The 19610-nt window shown below is 39.3% G+C and overlaps 2 protein-coding genes across 3 annotated transcripts in view; one reads left to right on the forward strand and one right to left on the reverse strand.

Moving 5' to 3' along the window:
* The window catches only part of LOC131459778 (ATP synthase F(0) complex subunit C3, mitochondrial-like), a 157109-nt gene that overhangs the window by 99745 nt on the left and 37754 nt on the right, over window positions 1–19610 (forward strand). The gene's annotated exons all lie outside the window — the stretch shown is intronic.
* The window catches only part of cdh16 (cadherin 16, KSP-cadherin), a 31957-nt gene continuing 29588 nt past the window's right edge, over window positions 17242–19610 (reverse strand). For both annotated transcript variants that reach the window (XM_058629869.1, XM_058629870.1), the window contains exons 17-18: window positions 19285–19401; window positions 17242–18664 (exon numbers count right to left, since the gene is read on the reverse strand). In XM_058629869.1, coding sequence (XP_058485852.1) covers window positions 18564–18664; window positions 19285–19401 — 218 coding nt within the window. In that variant the 3' untranslated portion in view covers window positions 17242–18563. The remainder of the gene's footprint in view (window positions 18665–19284; window positions 19402–19610) is intronic.

A 19610-nucleotide genomic window follows, 5' to 3' on the forward strand; every position in this document is an offset into this window, starting at 1 on the left:
GTACAAATCTGAAATTACAACTTAAACCACAAACACTGTAAATAAAAGGCGTTAAAAACAACCAGAGCAAAAAATATGCAAGAATAAAGTGACATAGTAGTGGTAGCAGTAGGAGAGTGACAGACAATCGAAATTTATTAGAGCTTGAGAAGGATGGTTTTATATAAGTAACTAAAAAAGTAACTGATAATTTGGGATTTGAGGACTTTTATCTCTTAAACTTTACAGTTTTACGTTCAAACCAGATTAGAAAGACTTCCTTTTCCCCGTGTGGGGATATTTTTCTTGGGTAAAAGGGGCTCCGACAGCTGTGATACACAGAACGACAGATGACGGCTTACAAGGGCATGAAATTCACCGGTTTAAATTCCCTCTCACAGATCAGAATAAGCAGCACTGGGATCCATTGAATCCCGTTTAGTGGGTGAAAGACACACACAGAGAGAGAGAGAAATCATTCACTGTGATTCTCGTTAATAATTTACCTGTGATATCTTCATTGGGTTCGAGTTGTATATGGCCCTTGAAACTGCCGTGGCCAGTGTGAGAGTGTGAGTACTATCAGTAAATTACTAATTTAATACATCCCAGGTGAGGCTGAATGGAGGGACTTTATAATGTGACATTTTTACTATTTATTTAAACTTTATTTTACTAGGATCCAGTCTCCCATCATCTTTAAAATAACTTTATCAATATCACATCAAAAGATCATATCGATGAGTGTGCAAAAAATAAATTTTAACAAATAAAACATAATTTCTTTTTATTTAATGTACAATTTTTTTTGTAATACAAACCCTTATTTAATCGAATAAAGAACATCGATACACATTTATATATATATTTTTAGGTTAAAAAAAGAGAAAGACCTGATTAAAATTTGAGGCAGGGAAACCACAGAATATATATTTATATGTGTCATAATAGTAAATTACATAATAAAATGTATTCAACTAAAAATAATCTACAATTTATGCCGCAAAAGGTTTGAAAACCAGGGCGCGCTTATGTGAAAGGGTTTAAAAGCCTTTATTAACAGTCCAAAACTACATGTTTTTACTGATAGTGCTATATTTATTTATATTATATAGATTATAATATAATCTATATATATATATATATAGATTTATATTTTCTGCTTTTTCCAGACAAAATGATGTTACATTAATTACCCAGTGCAGCTACACCTGCAGGTGGCAGCATCTGCTCTCTTTTTGCATCCCATTCTGTGACAGATCATTATTGAACTGGACGAGTAAAAGATAAATCACAGACAGGAAGGAAGGATATATCACAATGAGGAATCTAAATAAAGTATATTTCGTAGATAATGGCCGACTTCAGCACGTCTGAGCTGCTCTGACGATCAGTTACACTCGACCTTGTCTTTGTCCACCGTGTGTCTGTCCATTGGACACACGATGGGTGTAACAATAGAAAAGACTGAGGCAGGGAAATAATATGTAGACAAAGGGATTTATTAAAAGATGCTTTTTGCAAAGGGAGAAGTTCCAAATGACCTCTAATGTCTTGAATGCAAATTCTAAAAACAAGAAGCCTGGACAGACTTGTGTCCAGGCCGCCGCCACCTCCTCCACACTTGTACCCAGTGACCCATCGGCAAACGTGACCCTCCATCAAAGGGTCCCCCACCGTGTTTGGGTTCAACTCCAGAGTGGACAGAGTCCCCGCCTGGAGCACATGGATGCTCCATGGAGGTAAAGGGGCCATGACAGGCTTGTGTCCAGGCAGGGGAGGCCCTGACCCAGATGGCATAATGGACAGAGCCCCCTGGAGCAGAGTGGATCTCCAGGGAGGTAAAGACTTGTGTCCATGCAGGTGACACAAGTTTATTCCTTTTCTTTCTTTCCCTCATTCTTAATTGATTTCATTTGTTCCCCTTTTCGTTCAGTCTTTTCTTCTTTTTCAGTCCTTTCTTTTCTTTTCATTCTTCATTTTCATTCTTCCCCTCATCTATTGATTTGCTTCCGTCCGCCTTTCAGTCCCCTCTTTTTGTACATTCTGTCTTTTCTTCTTACATCCCCTCCTTCTGTCCTTCATTGATTTCCTTCTTATCGTTCCTTCGCTCTACCTTTCTTTTTCATTTGTTCCTTTCCTCGCTCTTTCCCATCCCTTCTTTCTGTCCCGTCGTTTTGTTCGTTCTGTCTTTTCTTCCTTCTTCTCCTTTTTCTGTCCTCCTTTCTTTTCCCTTCTTTCCATTGTTTTAATTCCTTCCTTTCTTTTTCATTCACTTCTATTTTCTTTCTTTCCTCCATCTATTTTGTTTCTGTCCTACTTTCAGTTTGTTTGTTCTGTCACTTATTTCTGTCTGTCATTCTATGTCGGTTATTCATCTTCTCTGTGTGTGTGTGTGTGTGTGTGTGTGTGTGTGTGTAATGCATATTTAACGAGTGCTAAATAATACGTCTAAAATAGCATCAGGGAGCTTAATCGGGACTGAGAATACGTGAGAAAGGCACATCATCCTCAGCCCCGATCGATGGGTCATGTAACACGATATTGCGGTCAAGCTTCAGAAATAGAGTCAGCCACCTGTATTTTTAGCATCAGGATATCTATTTGCTTGTTGTAGTGTTTTATTTTTTTTCCAGACACAGCAACATCTGAGTAACTCGTGAAATGCAAACCCTGCAGCAGAATAAGCTGCGGTTGAGACAAAGGAAGGGAAGAATAAAACCTTCACAGAGCGCGTTTGTGAAATGATGAGAACGCAGAGATTTGTCAGCTCTGGCAAAAAATACTGCAAACCAACTGAGTCCTTTGTCCTTTTGTACATTTGACAGTCAACCGACATCAGTTTCTACCAGCTCAGGAGAAACCTTGAGACTCTTAATTCTTCATGATGGATGAGAGGAACTTCCTGTTCATTTGCCTTCATGACAAGAATCTTCATAAATGTGTCAGGTCAGATTTTATTTAGTTTTAGTCTTTTATATTCTCATTATGTCCGCTTTTATAAATTGGTCTTGTTTTCCTTTTATTATGGGCCGAGCAAAGTGCTTTGTAACTGTGTTTTGAATTATTACACAGTGAGTATGGACCAATTTTTTTGTAATATAATATATTACACATTTTTTTTTTGGTCCCAGAGAGTTATTTCAATAAGAATAAACAATGTTTGTACACACACATATCATTCATAGAAATAAGACGTACACAACACCAAACGATGGAGTCATTAAATACATAATTAGCAGTAATTAAAATTGTTAAAAAGATGTCCTCCGTGAATCTCAACAAATATCTGTGTTTATTCTTTTGTAAGTGACACTTTAATGCTGGAAAATCAAATTTTTTAATTAAAAAAACTACATTTTTACTCTTACAAACTTACAAACTGCAATTTAATGGAGTGATTTATTTTATGTGCAATGGTAGGTGTATGCATTTACATTCCCCCACAGATGGGGCTGTTGAGTTTGTGATAAGTAGGTGTGTTTACACCACACAGAGAATGATTCATTTACAAATAATATCAATTTACATGATAGGAAAAGAATAGAATAGATTGTATTCTCCTGTGACTCTCTGCAGTTACACACACGCAGACTGTCTGACAGTCACGAAGCTGCACAAAGGGCTCAAACCACATGTGTCTCCCACATAATCTGACCGCCTAATCTCACAGATTGTACGAGGCCACGCGGAGTCACCTCTTCTTTCCACAGTAAAGCTGGAAACGCGGCGCTCCACTCCTTTTCCCCTCGTACACTGTCAAGGACGGCAACTCTATCTGGCAATCAGGGGACACTGGCCATGTGCAGTTGCCATGGAGACGTTTAGCGCATGCAACACAACACAACACAAAGGCCTGGCCATGGCTCATATCTCCCCTACTTGTCTATGAGCCAGTGATCCATTGCCATCACACTGTCAGAAAATAAAACGGCAGTGACACGTGCATGTTTGGGTATTTATTTGAGGGCTTTATTTAGCGGCGTTATCTATTTTATGAGGATGTGATCTCCGCGCTTACTCCGTCTTTCCTGGGTGCTGATGTTTGGCCTTCACCCAGGTTCAGGGTTTAACGTGCAACTGTAGCCGCCTGCCAAACCATACACACATTTATGGGTTAATACACCAAATAATATCACGGTTGGCCAGGCAGTGAGTGGCCTTGTGTTCACTGAGTGGTTTATAAATCACAGAGGAGTAGATGAGGCCTTGGGCTCACCGTTGGTGGTCTGTTATGATAATTAAATAAAACAGTGCTTGGCTGTCATGGCAGAGAGGTCAGGATGTGTAATTCTAGACTTGGCTGTCAACTCACGCACCATTAACACGTTGATCGATGGAGTCTTTTTCTTGAAAATATCTTTCTGTGACCTTGATATTTGGTTTTCGGGCTCTTGGCCCCGGGTTTGATTGAGATGCTGATACTGGGAATGTGAGGTATGACAGTCACACGCGGTGAACTCTGACATCTGAGTCTGGTTACTCGACGCTGAGCCATGAGGTAATGCGAGTGGGCACCAGACACCTACGTGGTCCTCAAAGAAATCCACTGACTTCACGCTGTTACCCCCGAAGACCCCATGAGTCAATGTAAGATCCGGTGTTTACGCACAATGTCTATGGCAACACACAGTCAGCACTGCATCGGCGCCTTGTTTAACCGCTATTTCATGACATACATGGCTGTTTAGAGTCAGTATCAGACACGTTTGGATCACTGGGATTTATATTTCAAGCTATTTCAGTCAAGGCTGAAAGAGGTCATATAAGTCAGAGGTCAAAAAAACTAATTTACACTGTTAAATATGCAATTTTTTTTTTATTTATTTAATTTTTTTTATTTTACATTTTTTTATGTTCTACCCCACAGCAAGTCGGCTAAGACGATCAAGTGAACCGTTTAACAGATATGTAATTAACAGTCAGGCATTCAGGTTGGTAGGGAGATACTTAGTTAGCTAGCTAGCTAGATACTTAGTTAGCTAGCTAGCTAGATACTTAGTTAGCTAGCTAATGTGATACTTCACTAGATAGATAGATAGATAGATAGATAGATAGATAGATAGATAGAAATAGCTATAACATCGATAGATACGTAAGGTAAGCAATGCAAGGTAAGATAGGTAGGTTGTTAGGTGTATATTTAGTCAGCTAGCTAGCTAGATACTTTGCTATCTAACTAGATTTATTTTTCTTTTACATTTCTAAATATTTTGGGTCACTTTAATAAAAGTTATAGAATTTCAGGCCAAAATGATGATAGTTATAGTATTTCTTACACTGCAGTCCAATGTCAATAACAAATCTGACCCATATTGAATATACTCACCATACGCACAGTTGTATAAGTGTATCACTGCTTTATATTAAAAAAAATATTTAGTTTCTATTGCCTTGGAAAAGCCTCTTAGATGTACTTTAGTTACATCTTGTGACAAAACGGCCATAGCGTAAATTGTGTTTCCAATTCAAAAGAAAGAGTGTGACGTCCTTTTCAGTTTGTGTTTTGCTACCATAGCTCCTTGATGCACTTGTGAGAACCTCTTACCCACTGGACCTTTAAGAGGTTACAGCCATGTTGGTTTCATTGTGGTGCCCAGTGGTGTTTTGAGCCAACTTCTCATATTACATTATGATATTATGTCAAGATGTGTTCAATGTTGAAAACAGCTTCTCTGATTGAGCTTTTTTTTTGTTAAAAAAGACGAAATAAAACAAATTAATGATGAGTACATATATGTAGTACAATACTCGGTGATTGAATTTCAGTTGAGGATGAGTGGATTAAAGCTTTATTTAAAGTCCGTCCACAGACAGAGTGATCTGATAACTTTAATGGGTCTGACTGGGATAGACCCATGTGATCATGTCTGTCTGTCTGTCTCTCTGGATAGTCTCCAAAAACATCACAGGCCTTTGTCCAGTTTGATCCTCTCCACATCTGCTATCTGCCGCTACTCCCATAACCAGCCACCGCGGACACATCTGAGTCAGAGGGGTCAGTCATGCACCCAGAAGCATCACAAGTTTCCAACATCACCCCCCCCCCACCGAGCCCCCACCAAGCCCACAGCTTCAAAAATAGTCCCCGTTAGCCTTTTATAAATCGGAGTGTTTCTATAAAAAGCCTCTTGGGCTGACCAGAAACCTGGGCTGAAGCCACATCACCCTATCTTTAGCTTTATTTATGTCCTGGTGTTGACAGCACCACTTGCACAGCTTTCCAGTCACCGCTCAATAGGTCACATGTGTGCCGAGCCCTCGGCCCGGGCGCTGGAAAGCACCGTGGAGTAAAAACAGTAATCTGTGGGCCGGGCAGTTCTGGACAGCGCTGCGTCCCTTACAGAAACAAACCCGCATAACAGCTGCTTTGTTAACGGCCCGCTGATTCTTGCCCTCAGATTCTTTCCATCCACTTAGTGTTTATGGAGCTCTCCTCTGTTGACAGATAAGCACGTCCACTATTGTCAAACACTAATTGGCTTTATTACAGCCGTCACATGACAAGAACTGTAGTTACATGAGAGCTAAAATAGTCAGATTCATATCTTATTTCGCTAATGTAGGTCACACTTAATGTCTTTTCCCTAATGTTTTTTTGGGTTTTTTATTGCACCTACAGCTTTATTGCCGAGAGCTTCAGTTCCTGGTGTTTTTATTGCTGGAGCATGAAAAGCAGAAAGCACCACGTGTAAGCTTTATTTCATTTTTTCTCATTATATGAGAAGAGTAATAGATGGATCATTAGAGAGAAAAAAAATGATGAATAAAAGCTGAGTTTCATTCAGGGAACATGAATGCTAATCATGTGTCATTCAGTCTTTATTTGTCTATCACATCTGGCTACAATAGTTGTGTTTCCATTGAGTCAGAATAAAAGAAAATATCAATACATTCATTTAATATGGCATAGTGAAAAGGGAGCATGGCTTGTGTAACCAGAGGGTTGTCGGTTTGAATCCTGACAGGTCAAGGGCTGGGGTACCTGTCTTGCAGACCACTCTTTCTATCACACATCTTTCATACCCATTCACTTGCTGCCGTCAGGTGCAACGGAGTTAAGTGTCTTGCCCAAGGATACATCGGCATGTAGACTAGCTGCGCGAGCTGGGATTCGAACCCACAACCTTCCAAATGAAAGATGACTGGCTGCACTGCTGTATACCGCTGACCTACTGTTGCCCCAATTGGCAGGTCTAAAGGTACCCAATCCCCATTGCGCCCCATTGACTGGCTTAATTGGACACTCTGAATTGACCCCAGTCACATCCAGTTTCACAAACAGACATTCCTTCCATGGATCGATGGGTCCCTGTATGAAAGGTTTAGTTATACCAAATCTATGAGACCCAGTGTGATTTTTAATATGCGTTTGCTGAAATCTCAAAGAGTCGTAGGAGCTGTGTTCTCGATGGCTCGGTTCACAACTTCTGACCAAGTCTGACACGTTAAAAGATGTGGATCAGCCTTCACAAGTCTTAATATGAAGGTCAGTGTGCCTCCACTGGATAAAAACAAACAACGGCTCCTCCTCATCGTCTCTCCTTGCTGCCATTGTGTTTGGTCGAGACCATTTCAGGGAGAGTTTGCCCACACAAGGACAGCGAGGCCTCATCCCACTCAAGCTTCAGTTCATGACTGATGACAGAGGCCGTGCACATTCACACAGTGATGGTGTAGGTGGACCGTGTGTAATGCGTCTGCATCTGTGTCTTCTCTTGTCATTCTCTCCTCAAGAGCAAAGCATTGTTACACGAAGACGCGGCGGAGCCTCCAAGTGTGGGGGCCGCCGCGTCTTCGTTTACGAGCATCTGTTGCTCTCCCACAGTCTCCATGAAATGATTATTTTAACCTCCCTGTGAAAAGGTGAGCGTCCTTTCTATTTATAATGCATTGATCTGTGTTGAGTCTGAGGAGTGCAATCATGCAAATGTCTGTGCCAAGATGGAAATGTGTCATGATGTGTGGGATGAGTCAGTCAGTCCGAGAAGAATGAATGATTAGAATCGTTTTCATGTAATTGGCTTGCCGTGATTCTTTTTGTGTAATGACCGTGCACCTTTTTTTTTTTAAGGTCAAATGTTGAAAACGGAACATTGATGAAGTGTGTTGTAATTTACGAAGCACCAACACTTTGTACTTTACTTTATTTATATTTCTGGCAACTTCTATCCAACTATCGCGTTACTACCAAATAAAATCAGAAGAAGAAGAGTTGGTAATGGTCTGTATTTATATAGATCTCGATGAGCTGATGTACACTACGGTTTTTGCCATTCAGCCATTCACACAGCTTTCATACCCATTCACACGCTTCAAGATAGGGTTAAATGTCTTGGAGTTGAACCCACAACCTTCCAGAAAGACAACTCATCCTACCACTGAGCCACCATGGCTCAATCCTAACTCCTCACTTTTTTAATACTTTTTCTTCTAAATCTTAAGTACATTTTTTTATATCAGAAAATTACTTTTGATACTTAAGTATAGTAAATGGCATATACTTTAAGACTTTTACTTTAGTAGTATTATAAAAAGTGACTTCTGGTAAGATACTTTTTAAGGCACTTAAAGGGTTAGGGTGCGATTCAGTCACTTCACCAAATGTAGCACGTATGTAGAATAATGTCATATTTAATAGACTTATGAAAAATTAATGTAAATTATCTACTGACGAGGGCTGTTAAAGGTCCAGTGTGTACGATTTAGTGTCATCTAATGGTGAGACTGCAGATGGCGTCAAACAGAAGACTCCTCAGCTCAAACCCTTCTTTTCCCAGTCGATCAGAGAAGCACAGTGGCCTTCGCATACTAGAGAGAATGATGCTTTGCTTTTGTAAGCGTTCACTTTAAAATGCAAAATGCTTGTTCTGCATGTTCTGCAAGGCAAGGCCCTTAGCCAATGTACACAGAAAAGAAAACGCTTAATCTATGGCTACAAAAAAACAGTGATCCTACACTTTTAGAAATGCAATATTCAGTTTTTGAATAAACGAAAACTCCTAAATGTTACAAACTGGAACATTAAATTAATATAGTTCATAACATACAATAAAAATACACAGTAGGTGCATTGATTTGCATTGTTGGATTGCAACAAACATGGGAATGAAGGGTTGTTTTCGGTCACTCCCACATTCACCATTCCTCTGCTTTAAATACTCACTACAGCACCAAACCAGGGGCTGTGGCTTCTTGCAAGTGATATTTTATACCCCCCCCCCCCGAGAATGACTTTTGCCAAAAACTATAGCTCCAGCTTTCTTTTTTTGAGCCTCTTTTTTAAAAAGAAATAAATAAGTAAAGTATATATTTATGATTATTAGGTCGGGTAATTATTTTTGGGAAAGACTGATCAAGAGTGTCCAGTCAGTGACATTCTTAGTCTCAGTGGTCTGACAGTAAATCTAGGAGAAACTTTTTCAAGTAGCTAACAATACTTTATCCAATCAGGAGCCAGGAGTCCACAGAGAGGTGGTCCTCTTTCCTGGAGTGAGACTATTTGTATGTGTTTGTGGGTAATGGAAAGGTATAGTTTGCATGACAACATCTCTGACAGCAGCTTTAACATGCCGCGATGTAGGACTGCAGATACTGGCTGATTAAAGCTTATATGTGATATTCTTCATCGTGGTTGACACTGGTGCCTCAGCTTCTTCATTTGAATCCCAGTCTGACCGGTGGCTTCACCGATGTCACCACATCAAGCTTCCTCCCACAGTCCAGAGACATGGAGAGTGTCGTTAGGCTAATTAGAGACTCTAAACTGACTGCAGGTGTGAATGTGACCACGGTGTGTGAAAGGTTCTTTATCCCTGTAGGTTGGCCCCATGGTAGCCGGCTGGTGACCTCACCCAGCAGGTGCTTTAGCACCACAGGTACTTTTCATGTAGCTCTACTATGTACAGTATACTCCAAAGATGGTAGTTGTAGAAATTTAGGAACTCAGAAGCCACCGTAGAACCTGGTGGCCATTGTTGCAGCTATTGCAATTTAGGTGATATTTTTGTTAGTGAGTTAAAGGATAAATGGCTAAAATACTGCTTCTAAGTATATCACGTATATATCACGGCCCTCGGTACGTCACTTTTGGCAACACAGCCCTCCAAAAAACCCTCAACCACGTTTAGAAGTCAGGTGAAACATGTCATGTTGTGAAGTTAGCCACTACTGTTGCTGTGCGTGTTTAACAGTCAAGGCAAATCTCTGTTTTTAAGTCAGAAGTCTTGTCTTTTGTTGGATTCAGTTAAGTTGGATTAGTTTGGTCCCAAAATCCACCATTATTCTGTTCTGTTTAGGATGTAAGGTATACCGTCGACCGCCTTACGCCACTGGAATTGTTGTTTGTTACTATAATGTTAGCTGATTAGCTCCAGACTCTCAGAAAGGTAGTTTTAACATTGATAAACTGAATTCCTCATAAATTCACGCAAGAAAATATCATCAATTTGACCAAAAGATGCATTAATAGCTATTCTGAAATTAGTAGTATAACAGCTAGGCGGAACTTGACTAACTGACAAGAACAGCTTGTACGTATTGTGCCAACCAGTCGAGTCTGGGTTGCTTTAGTGCATATACAGTATAAATATACATATTCCAGCTGCCTCTAGAATCAAATTGTTGATTCCCAGCTTCCTGTCTTGATAGTCTGAGATGTAAGAGTGATTATAGTCTCCGAAATGCCATAAATAGCTGCAGTGACGCACATACTCTGTCAAATGTCCATTTCATGCGACAAGCAATTTCAACTGTTTTTCCTGTTCAGAACATCAAATTACAGGATTGGATGAAAATCAGAAAACACAGCGAGCAGAACCATGACCCTTTCTTCTTTTCAGAGCTTTTATCAAAGAAACATTTCAACAGGCAATTTTGTTGCACATAAAGAGCCTCGTCTTCTTCGTCGGGAGGCCGCAGAGTGCTTTTTTTTTTTTAACAGATATTATCAAGAGTGCAGACAACCATGTCAGTGCTTGACATGTTAAAAATAAAGTGTATTAGTTAAAAACCTGCCTTTGTCCTCAATGTGTCTCCCTCTGTCCTCCTTTGTTCACAGATAAATGAACAAAGATGAGTTCTGACTCCTGAGAGGATAACTATTATTGTTATTGTTGTGGGATTTCCTATTTGTATAGACCCATGTGACTGACCAAACACACAGAAATACAGTCAATACAGACAATACAAGACAAAGTGCAAACTACTATAGCCTAAAATCATGAGCAAAAGCACAAAATATCAAAGATTCTGTTGTTTTTGGGATGTTATTTCATGTTTTCAGGAAGGCCACTGTAGTTTCTCGTGTCGTTTTTGTCAGGCTTCCTTCTTCTTACGAATGATAGGTGATGAGTTGATGATGCAGGAAAAGACCTCACTGACACAGGACTTGTACTGAACAAAGGGATTTTATTTAGTTACAAGTCAAGCGTCAGAACCAAGCCGCCACAGCAGCTTGGGAGAATGTGCTCCTGCCGAATCTCCGAACAATTCTGCCTCAGAAAAGCAAAACCAACACTATATAGATTCTCTAGCATTCCTATTTGCAGGCATCACATGTTTTGACCCCCGCCTTTCTCCTTTTTCTATAATGCAACAACTTGAAAAACAAGTTGGGTCTAGGTATACCATACTGTCCCATGATCTTTAAATTGGACAATATCACCATTTAGTCAAACAAGAGACATCTATATTTCCTAACTAACCATATCTAAGACAGACCCTCAAGCTTCCTGTCCTATACAGGATGCCTATTGTACAACGTATGGTCTGACTTGTCATGTGTCCAAGAGACCTTCTTGTCTCATATTTACTTATTAATGTCAATCTTCAATACATTTAAGTATTAAACATTAGCTGTGTTAATGTGTTCTTCTTAGTTCATATACTTCACTCGTACACTTGGGTGGTTGCCACTCCGTGCCAATAAATCCTACACACTGCTACCTTAAAAAAAAAAATTTAAATGCAGAAGCAGAAGCAAACAGGGATTAACAACTCCTCACGGTGCCCGTGACAGTGTAATAATGTGAAACAAGACAGTCGCGCACGCTCCGTACAACCGCAGGTCAACTTGATTAACTCCGGTTTTAAAGTTTGAGGCAGGGGCGGCTCACGCCCAAGTTTATTCCTCCGCTGTTTATGAAAACCCCTCGGCGAGGACTCATAAAGTGTGGCCACCGTTAAGTGGACAGCTGGAGCACATCTGTCACGCGGTGATGCAACCGAGCGCACCAGTGGGTTGTGTCGCTGCCTCGTTCCTGTCAGTGAATCAATTTGACACGCGAGTGGAAAACCCTAATAGCCCCTGACATTTCTCATCTGCCAGTAATTGGAGGCCATTTATATTAGTCAAACAGAGTTTACTGAAAGAGCAGGACATGCTCAAGCGTCCAAGTTTATTCCCACACTCGACGCGGCGTTAATCCCAGCATGTCTTGCAGTCAGGGGACAGTCACTTGTAATATAACGGTAATAGGAAGCAGACATCCACCGTGTTCCTCTACCTTTAGAGGAGCTTTTGTCATGCTGGTAAAAAAGACAATGTAGGATTTAAACCTTCAAATATGCATCCAAGATCATTCAAAATGTTACTTTCTACTAAGTATTTGTTGAAGGGGGAAGGAGAAAGAATAAGAGGCCGGACAAGGGAGAATACTGATCAGCTTGTTGACGTGAAACTGAAAGAAGCGGAGAGATACTCGACGGAGGAAGTGTAAATTGTTTGCTTGGCATCTATATCGAGAGCGTTTGAGTGTCAGGTTGAGTTATTGAAGTCGTCTCATTCATAAATCAAGTCATTCAAAACAATGTGCTCACAATGAGCAATGGGTTATACAAGCCGGTGTGAAAATGCACAAGCTGCACAAACTGAAGCACATGTCTGTGTTTTTTTTAGGGGCTATTTTGTTTCTAATATCTTGAAAAACTGAATATTTGTATGTTGTTTTAATTAAATACCCTTCATTTAAGTGTACTAAGCACATTTCTATGTACTCAGTGTGTCTAAGATATAATGAAGTGTCATTTCTGTCCCTTATTTTATATTTATACAGGGCATTTTTGTCTCTTCACTTCGTGCCCTTCTGTGTTTCCCGCCCCTTTGATCGCCTGCACCTGCTCCGATGAGTTCCACCTGTGTCTAATTGTCTCCACTCACCTCATGTGTGCATATAAACCTGTTCTTCCCTTCGCTTCGCTGCCAGTTTGGCTTTGTCTGTTGAGTCAAGCGATCCAGCGACTTGTTCCCTGTGTGTTTCTGAAGTTAGAACTCTCCATGTACCTGGGGTTAATTATTGATTCAAAGCGCATGTTAGAGGTTTGGTCTCTAAATTGAGGGTGAAATTCTGTTTCTTTTCCAGGAATAAGTCATGTTTTTATGCACTTTTCTTCAGAGAAGCAGAAGACATTACGCCTTACGTTGCTTCCTGTGTTTGGACCGAAAGTAATGGGGAAAAAAAAGCTTCCAGTTTCTCCGCCCTCTCTGCAAATTGAACTCAAATTATCAACATTTATTTCACTGGCAGCTTTCCGCTCTATCTTTAAAGAAAGACCAACAATGGGAATCCATTGAACAGTGCCTGTTTTTTTTGTTTCTTTTTTTTTATTAACTATGACGTGTGCTGCTGCCTTTCTTGGCCAGGTCTTGATCTCAGTGGTTCTTTTTATATGGTTAAATAAAGGATAGATAAATAAATATGTATATTTAGACCAACTTTCTGTCTCTTGGCTACGAGTTTTTGCTTTTTTTTTTGGATACCTCTTTTTTTTATTAACTTTTATTAACTATTAAGTTTTTTTTTGGCCTGGTTTTATTCAAGATACATTGACTGTACTAGTTTGATACACTGTTAAGATGTTTATAAATGCATTAGAGTGCATTCTTTTTTTTAAATCTATGCTATTATTTTTAAAATGTGCTTCGTTTCGACTTTAATACAATCACAATAGACAAAAATACATCACATAATATACATATGCTCATTATATTTTATAAAGTTATCTTATTTTAATGTTTTAATGGCTTTCACAGATGTACATTGTCATAAAAACACTTAACAAGAACTCTTAACTAAACAATGTTATTGTTATTTATTTGGCAATTAATAAACTGAATTCACCTTTTTTACACCCAAATTAGAGCCGGCTCACTGAGGTCGTCTGAGAAATCTTAACATTCAACCACGACAACTAACTTTTCTGTTCAGGAATGCAAATAAATAACTATAATTTTGCATCTTAACCAAGAACAAATAATATCCTTTACTTTCTTTTTTTGAAAATTCCTGGAAATCAGTAATTATTATATTTTGGCTTTAAAAATATCATTTTGGAGAAAAGAGCTTCTACATACTGGTGCATTAACCATTATTATTTTTGATAATTAAGTTGAGTTCATTGAGATCGACATGTCTTTAAGTCAGAGGTCTCAAACTTGAGGCCACCCCCATAAATTGATTATGGCCCACCACCATCATAAATACGTTTATATTGTGAACTAGTTATCGTTCCATATCAAAACAAACACTTTTATTTTGAAATGATGTGAAATATCACCATAAATATTACTATTTCAGTGTCTTTTTCACTTGACTGGCCCCCTACTGACCAAACCAGACACTCAGTGGCCCCCAGGTCATTTTGGGTGTGAGAGCCCTGCTTTGAGTGCATCTTAACGGCGACTAAATATAGCACTTTGCAGCCGTGACATGGAGTTAGCTTTTCCTCCACAGCTTTTCAAATGAAGGGGGTTATGTGCTGTGAATGTAATAATCAGTGATATTATGTAAGTGGATGAAAATTGTGTTTCCCTCCAGATAAAGTGCAATCAAACATGCTGCAATCAAAATGCAAATGAGGCGCACCTTGTGTATATAAATCTGCACCTTATCTCAACACCTCAGTAATGTATGGAGATACTGTATGGCAGAACACTCACATGAACAATGAGCTGGGACTCACAGATAAGTCTCCTTCAGCCTCTGAGTAGATCCATATCACAGAAAAATATAGAAATTGGATTTCTTGCCTGAACTCTCATCCAGGCACAGAGATCCTGGCACTGATTAAATATGCATCCCATCAGGAAAAAGTTCAGATACTGAGATGGAAGTGTGAGATATACATACATACATATATATATATATATATATATATATATATATATATATACTGTAAGGTAAGGTCACCATTGAATAAAGTCAGGCTATTCTGGTAACTTCTTTACGCCTTAACTGATATTTTAAATGTAAACTTTCAAGAAACACTGATATTTTAAATAACATATGTGGCAAACTTGTAAAAAATGGTGTGAATTTACAATCATTGGAAGACGATAAATAAACTAATAAGTAAGACAGTGTTACTGCATGTGGGTCTTGTGACACTGACTGTGGACTGTGTGGGTCCTTTCCCACACTCAAAGCCATGTAATCCATGTTGATATAAAACACTAAACGCAGCTGCTTCCGTTATTGTCAGAAATCCAAGTGGGAAACTTGTGAGTACTTTGACCAGTCATTTTTTTTTTAAATTTTTTTTTTAAAGGAGACTTATCAGAAATCACTTGGAATAGTGTCCCACACTGATGCAACCGCTCTGCAACAGCTGAGATGTGGAAACCGACAAGTTTTGAAGCCAAAGTGAAAGGCCAACATCTTAAAGCCGGCTTAAAATAGCCAACGCTTTGGGGAAACTCTGAGCAGAGGGAGCACGGATTAAGAAAAACACTTCATGTCTGCTGGTAACCAGCAGTGGAAAACCAGCCCCGGCCACTTGGGGGAAAAAACTGGCCACTGCTCGGCTGTGCCAGTTCCCAAGTGTCCCTCCATATGTGGCGAATTATCTTTTATTTCCCAAGCTGTTAAGTGTAATTGGAAATCTCGGCAACCCATTTCTGTCTGTGGCCTCGCACCCAAAGTCAGATAGCTGAACCGTCTCTGTCCACAGACGCTCGGTTGGAACACATCAAGGCTAAAGTTGGAGGCTCATTACCTCCCGAATGTAAAGCTTGACCCCGTGTCACGAGCTTATCCCCTCTACTATACACTCGCTCGCTCTCTCATCTTCCGCAGGCTCCTCTCCAGTGTGTTTTTCTTTCAGTTGGAGTTATGTCGCGCTTTGATTGGAACTGTTAGCGGAGATATAAATAACCGTAATAGAAATGGGCAGTGGGTGCATCGGCCATCAGCTGCTTTGTCTGGCTGTGAGTCACCACGCACTGAAAATGCGAGCGTCTATACACTTTATATACATATTTATAATAGTGAATATAGAAATGTCAACTCATGTCTTACCATTCATTAAACCTCACACATATTGTGCTTAAGTGTGAGCGTCATTGTCATTTCCAATGTGTTATTTATTTTTTTATGTTAAAACTTACAGTATATTCAGAGGCTATAAGAATGTGCAACATAGAGTGTCTTATATCCTTTTTTCCTCCCCCAGCACAATCTACGCAATCTGATGGGAAAATTCACCAATTTATATAAACAAACCTGAGCAAAAAGTCCTCAAAATGTTTAAAATCGGATTGAATTTGTGAAATGTGGAAATAGGTTTTTATTTTCTGCACAATTATTGCTACTTTATATCACGACTAAAAATGCAGCATAAAATTAATCCTCATCTTTTACTTGCCAAAAAAAGAAGTCATCTTTGTATTCAATTTGACAATTTGACACGTTTATAGGAAAAGTACACGTCTTAAGTAATAAAATGAATAATGGCTGGATAATTCCATTTGAGCTGCGTGCGCCTCAGAGTCATTGTTCGTGCCATGGCTCACTGTCACGCTGCCACGACTCAGTGAGACACTTGAACAGAAAAGAGACATCATTACTGTTATTAATCAAACCTGTGTTCTTTTTTCTCTCTCTCACAAAAGAACCAACAACACTGACAGGTTATATATTAATATTTTGCTTTTTCATTTTCCAGGCATCACTTACAACGTTACTGGCTCATTGTTCTGCACGGAATCTCAGTCGAAATATCAACTTAACTTCTTTCTTGCACAAAATTTAAGCACTTGCAATGAGCTTATGTCTATTTTGGGGCGATTTTCAAAAACTTTCAAGGGCCTTGACATGTTTTTTTTTCAAATTCACAAACTTCCAAGGATTTCAAGGACCTGTGGGAACCCTGATTTGTAGAGGTTCAGTGAATCCATACGTTTATGTATATAATTTCTTTTAAAAAAAGAAAAACAACACACAAAACACAGGCACATTGATTTCTACTAGAGCTGCAGCTAACAATTATTTTCGTTTATTTAATTGTTTGGTCCATAAAATGTCAGAAAACGTTAATAAAACGTCGATCAGTCTTTGTCAAACCTGGAAATGATGATGTTCTCGAATGCCTTGTTTTGCCCACAAACCAAAATGATTCCGATTTAATGATTTCTTTGTTTGATGGAGCAAAGAAAGCAGAAAATATTCACATTTAAGAAGCAGAAACAATCAGAAATCATGTTTTAATAATGAAAAAAAGCTTCAAACCGGCAAATCGATGATCGTTGACGATCCATTTAACGATTGATTCATCGAGTAATTGTTTCTACAGATGTGTTTTGCACTGCCCTTAAAAACCACCTCACAAATATGGACCCTCCCACGTCGTTGCCAAAGCAACCGGTTATATATCTGGACACACAAATCTGATTTGATCTCGTGCCATTAACAGTGCAGAGAGTCTGAGACTTGAGAGAAAGAAATCCAATTTGGCGTCTCGTCTTTTTCCTCCTCACACTTACACAAAGTTATCTGGAAATAATGAAACCTTTTCTTAGAGCGGGGCTAATGGAAAATAATCCCGCATGTATTTAATTTGTAAAGCTTTGTCTTTTGTGCACTGGAGGTGATTAGTTGGTCTGACACGGTTTGGGGCGAGAGCGTCATTCAGCGGACCTTCAATTGTTTCGAGCTATTCATAGCAACACTTAGGTCTGAATATAGCTTTGTCTGCCTGTTTGGTTCTGGTTTAGTGTTTATAAAGCCTTAATCACACATAACACATGCACTTACACGCAGCACAATCTCAGGGCCGTCTCACTGGATTACGTGGCAGATGTAACTGCAGAATTTAAAAAGAAAAAAAAGAAAAGGGGTGGGGGGGATGTAAACTGGTGAATCCATTGCTCAAACAAATGTATTTGTATTAAAATGTCATTAAATGATGCAGTTATGGGGTTGGCATAACATTTCATTTGAATTCTGTCACGTTTCAGCATTTACAGGCAGGTTTTTCTTCTAATTTTGTGCTTTTTACAATAATCTGTTAACATCTTTAGATTATCATTAGAGAAAAGAAAGATTGATTCCAATTAAAATCCCAATAAGCAGCTATAGGAACAAATTGTGTATGTACAGGGATAAAAAACAACAATGAAATCATAACATACGTACAGAATAATCAGCGATCATGTGATTTTTTTTTCTTTTCAGTTTAGTGTACAGTACATGCAAACTTTTATCTATATAAACCAAACTACACATTCATTTATATATTTTTTTTTAGACATTCGTGGCCACTCAATGTATTCAGTACAGCATAAGCAGTATGGACAGAAATAATCTGGATTAGATTGACATCTTCAGAGGAACTCTCTCCTGGCTGGTTTTACTCGGCCTTTTGGGATTCTGGTACGAGAGTCTCATGAACACGACGACGAGGATGGTTCCTGAAATCAAACAAATGGAAATATAAAAATAAATACTGAGATATTCAAATTTAGCTTTAGTTGTGTATATACCCCAACTCTAGGTTTTCATAATCTAATCAAAAAGAAACCAGCACAGCACATAAAGGACATCCTTTATGACCCTGTCCTTCACCCTCTGTCAGCTGGGACTGTCTCCAGTCCACCACGACCCTCGTGTGGAGAATAAAGCGGTATCATTACATCCTGTATGGCCTCATAAACAGCACAATACAACTCATTCTAAATTTATCTCAAAAAAAAAACAGCCAGCGTTCCTCTGCAGAGACATAAACCTGCCATTCATGGTACATTGGTTCATTCAAGGACAAAGTCCCTGAATGCATCTTTAAAACACACGTCATGTAAAGTTCTACTGTGTAATTCATTATTCTTTACCGAAGACCGTGAAAGAAACCACATTACCCTGAGATTGACCACGTGAAATATCCTAATTATTCCAATTTTACTAGTATATCATCAATGACCCTGCATGACACATCACATATTCTGCTCTGCTCTGGAACGCTTTATAAATGTCCTTAAACGTTTTAAACCTTTTTAAAACTGTGCTTTTCCCGCAGCCTCTCCTCTCCGCTTACCTATGACCGCAAAGGTGCCGAGCAGAATGCCCACTGCAGACTGAATGGTTGGCATGCCCTGCAGCTGCTTGGCAGCCACTTTGCAGTTCCCTCTGACGTTGCAGGGACACACTGTCACTGACGGAGGAGGAAAGAGAAAAAACAACAGAAAAACATCACAGGACAGGAGTTAGTCCATCTTTCTGTCTACAAGCATTTGTTTTCTCTGACCTAATTTAACTACAATACTGCAGACACAATCATTTGATACACATACACAACCCTTTTCTTTCGTACAATTCTTAGGAACGCTGTGTCATCACAAGCCTGAGCTCGGACATGCTGGC

The sequence above is a fragment of the Solea solea genome, chromosome 5 (genome assembly GCF_958295425.1).
Source record: "Solea solea chromosome 5, fSolSol10.1, whole genome shotgun sequence".
NCBI lineage: Eukaryota > Metazoa > Chordata > Actinopteri > Pleuronectiformes > Soleidae > Solea > Solea solea.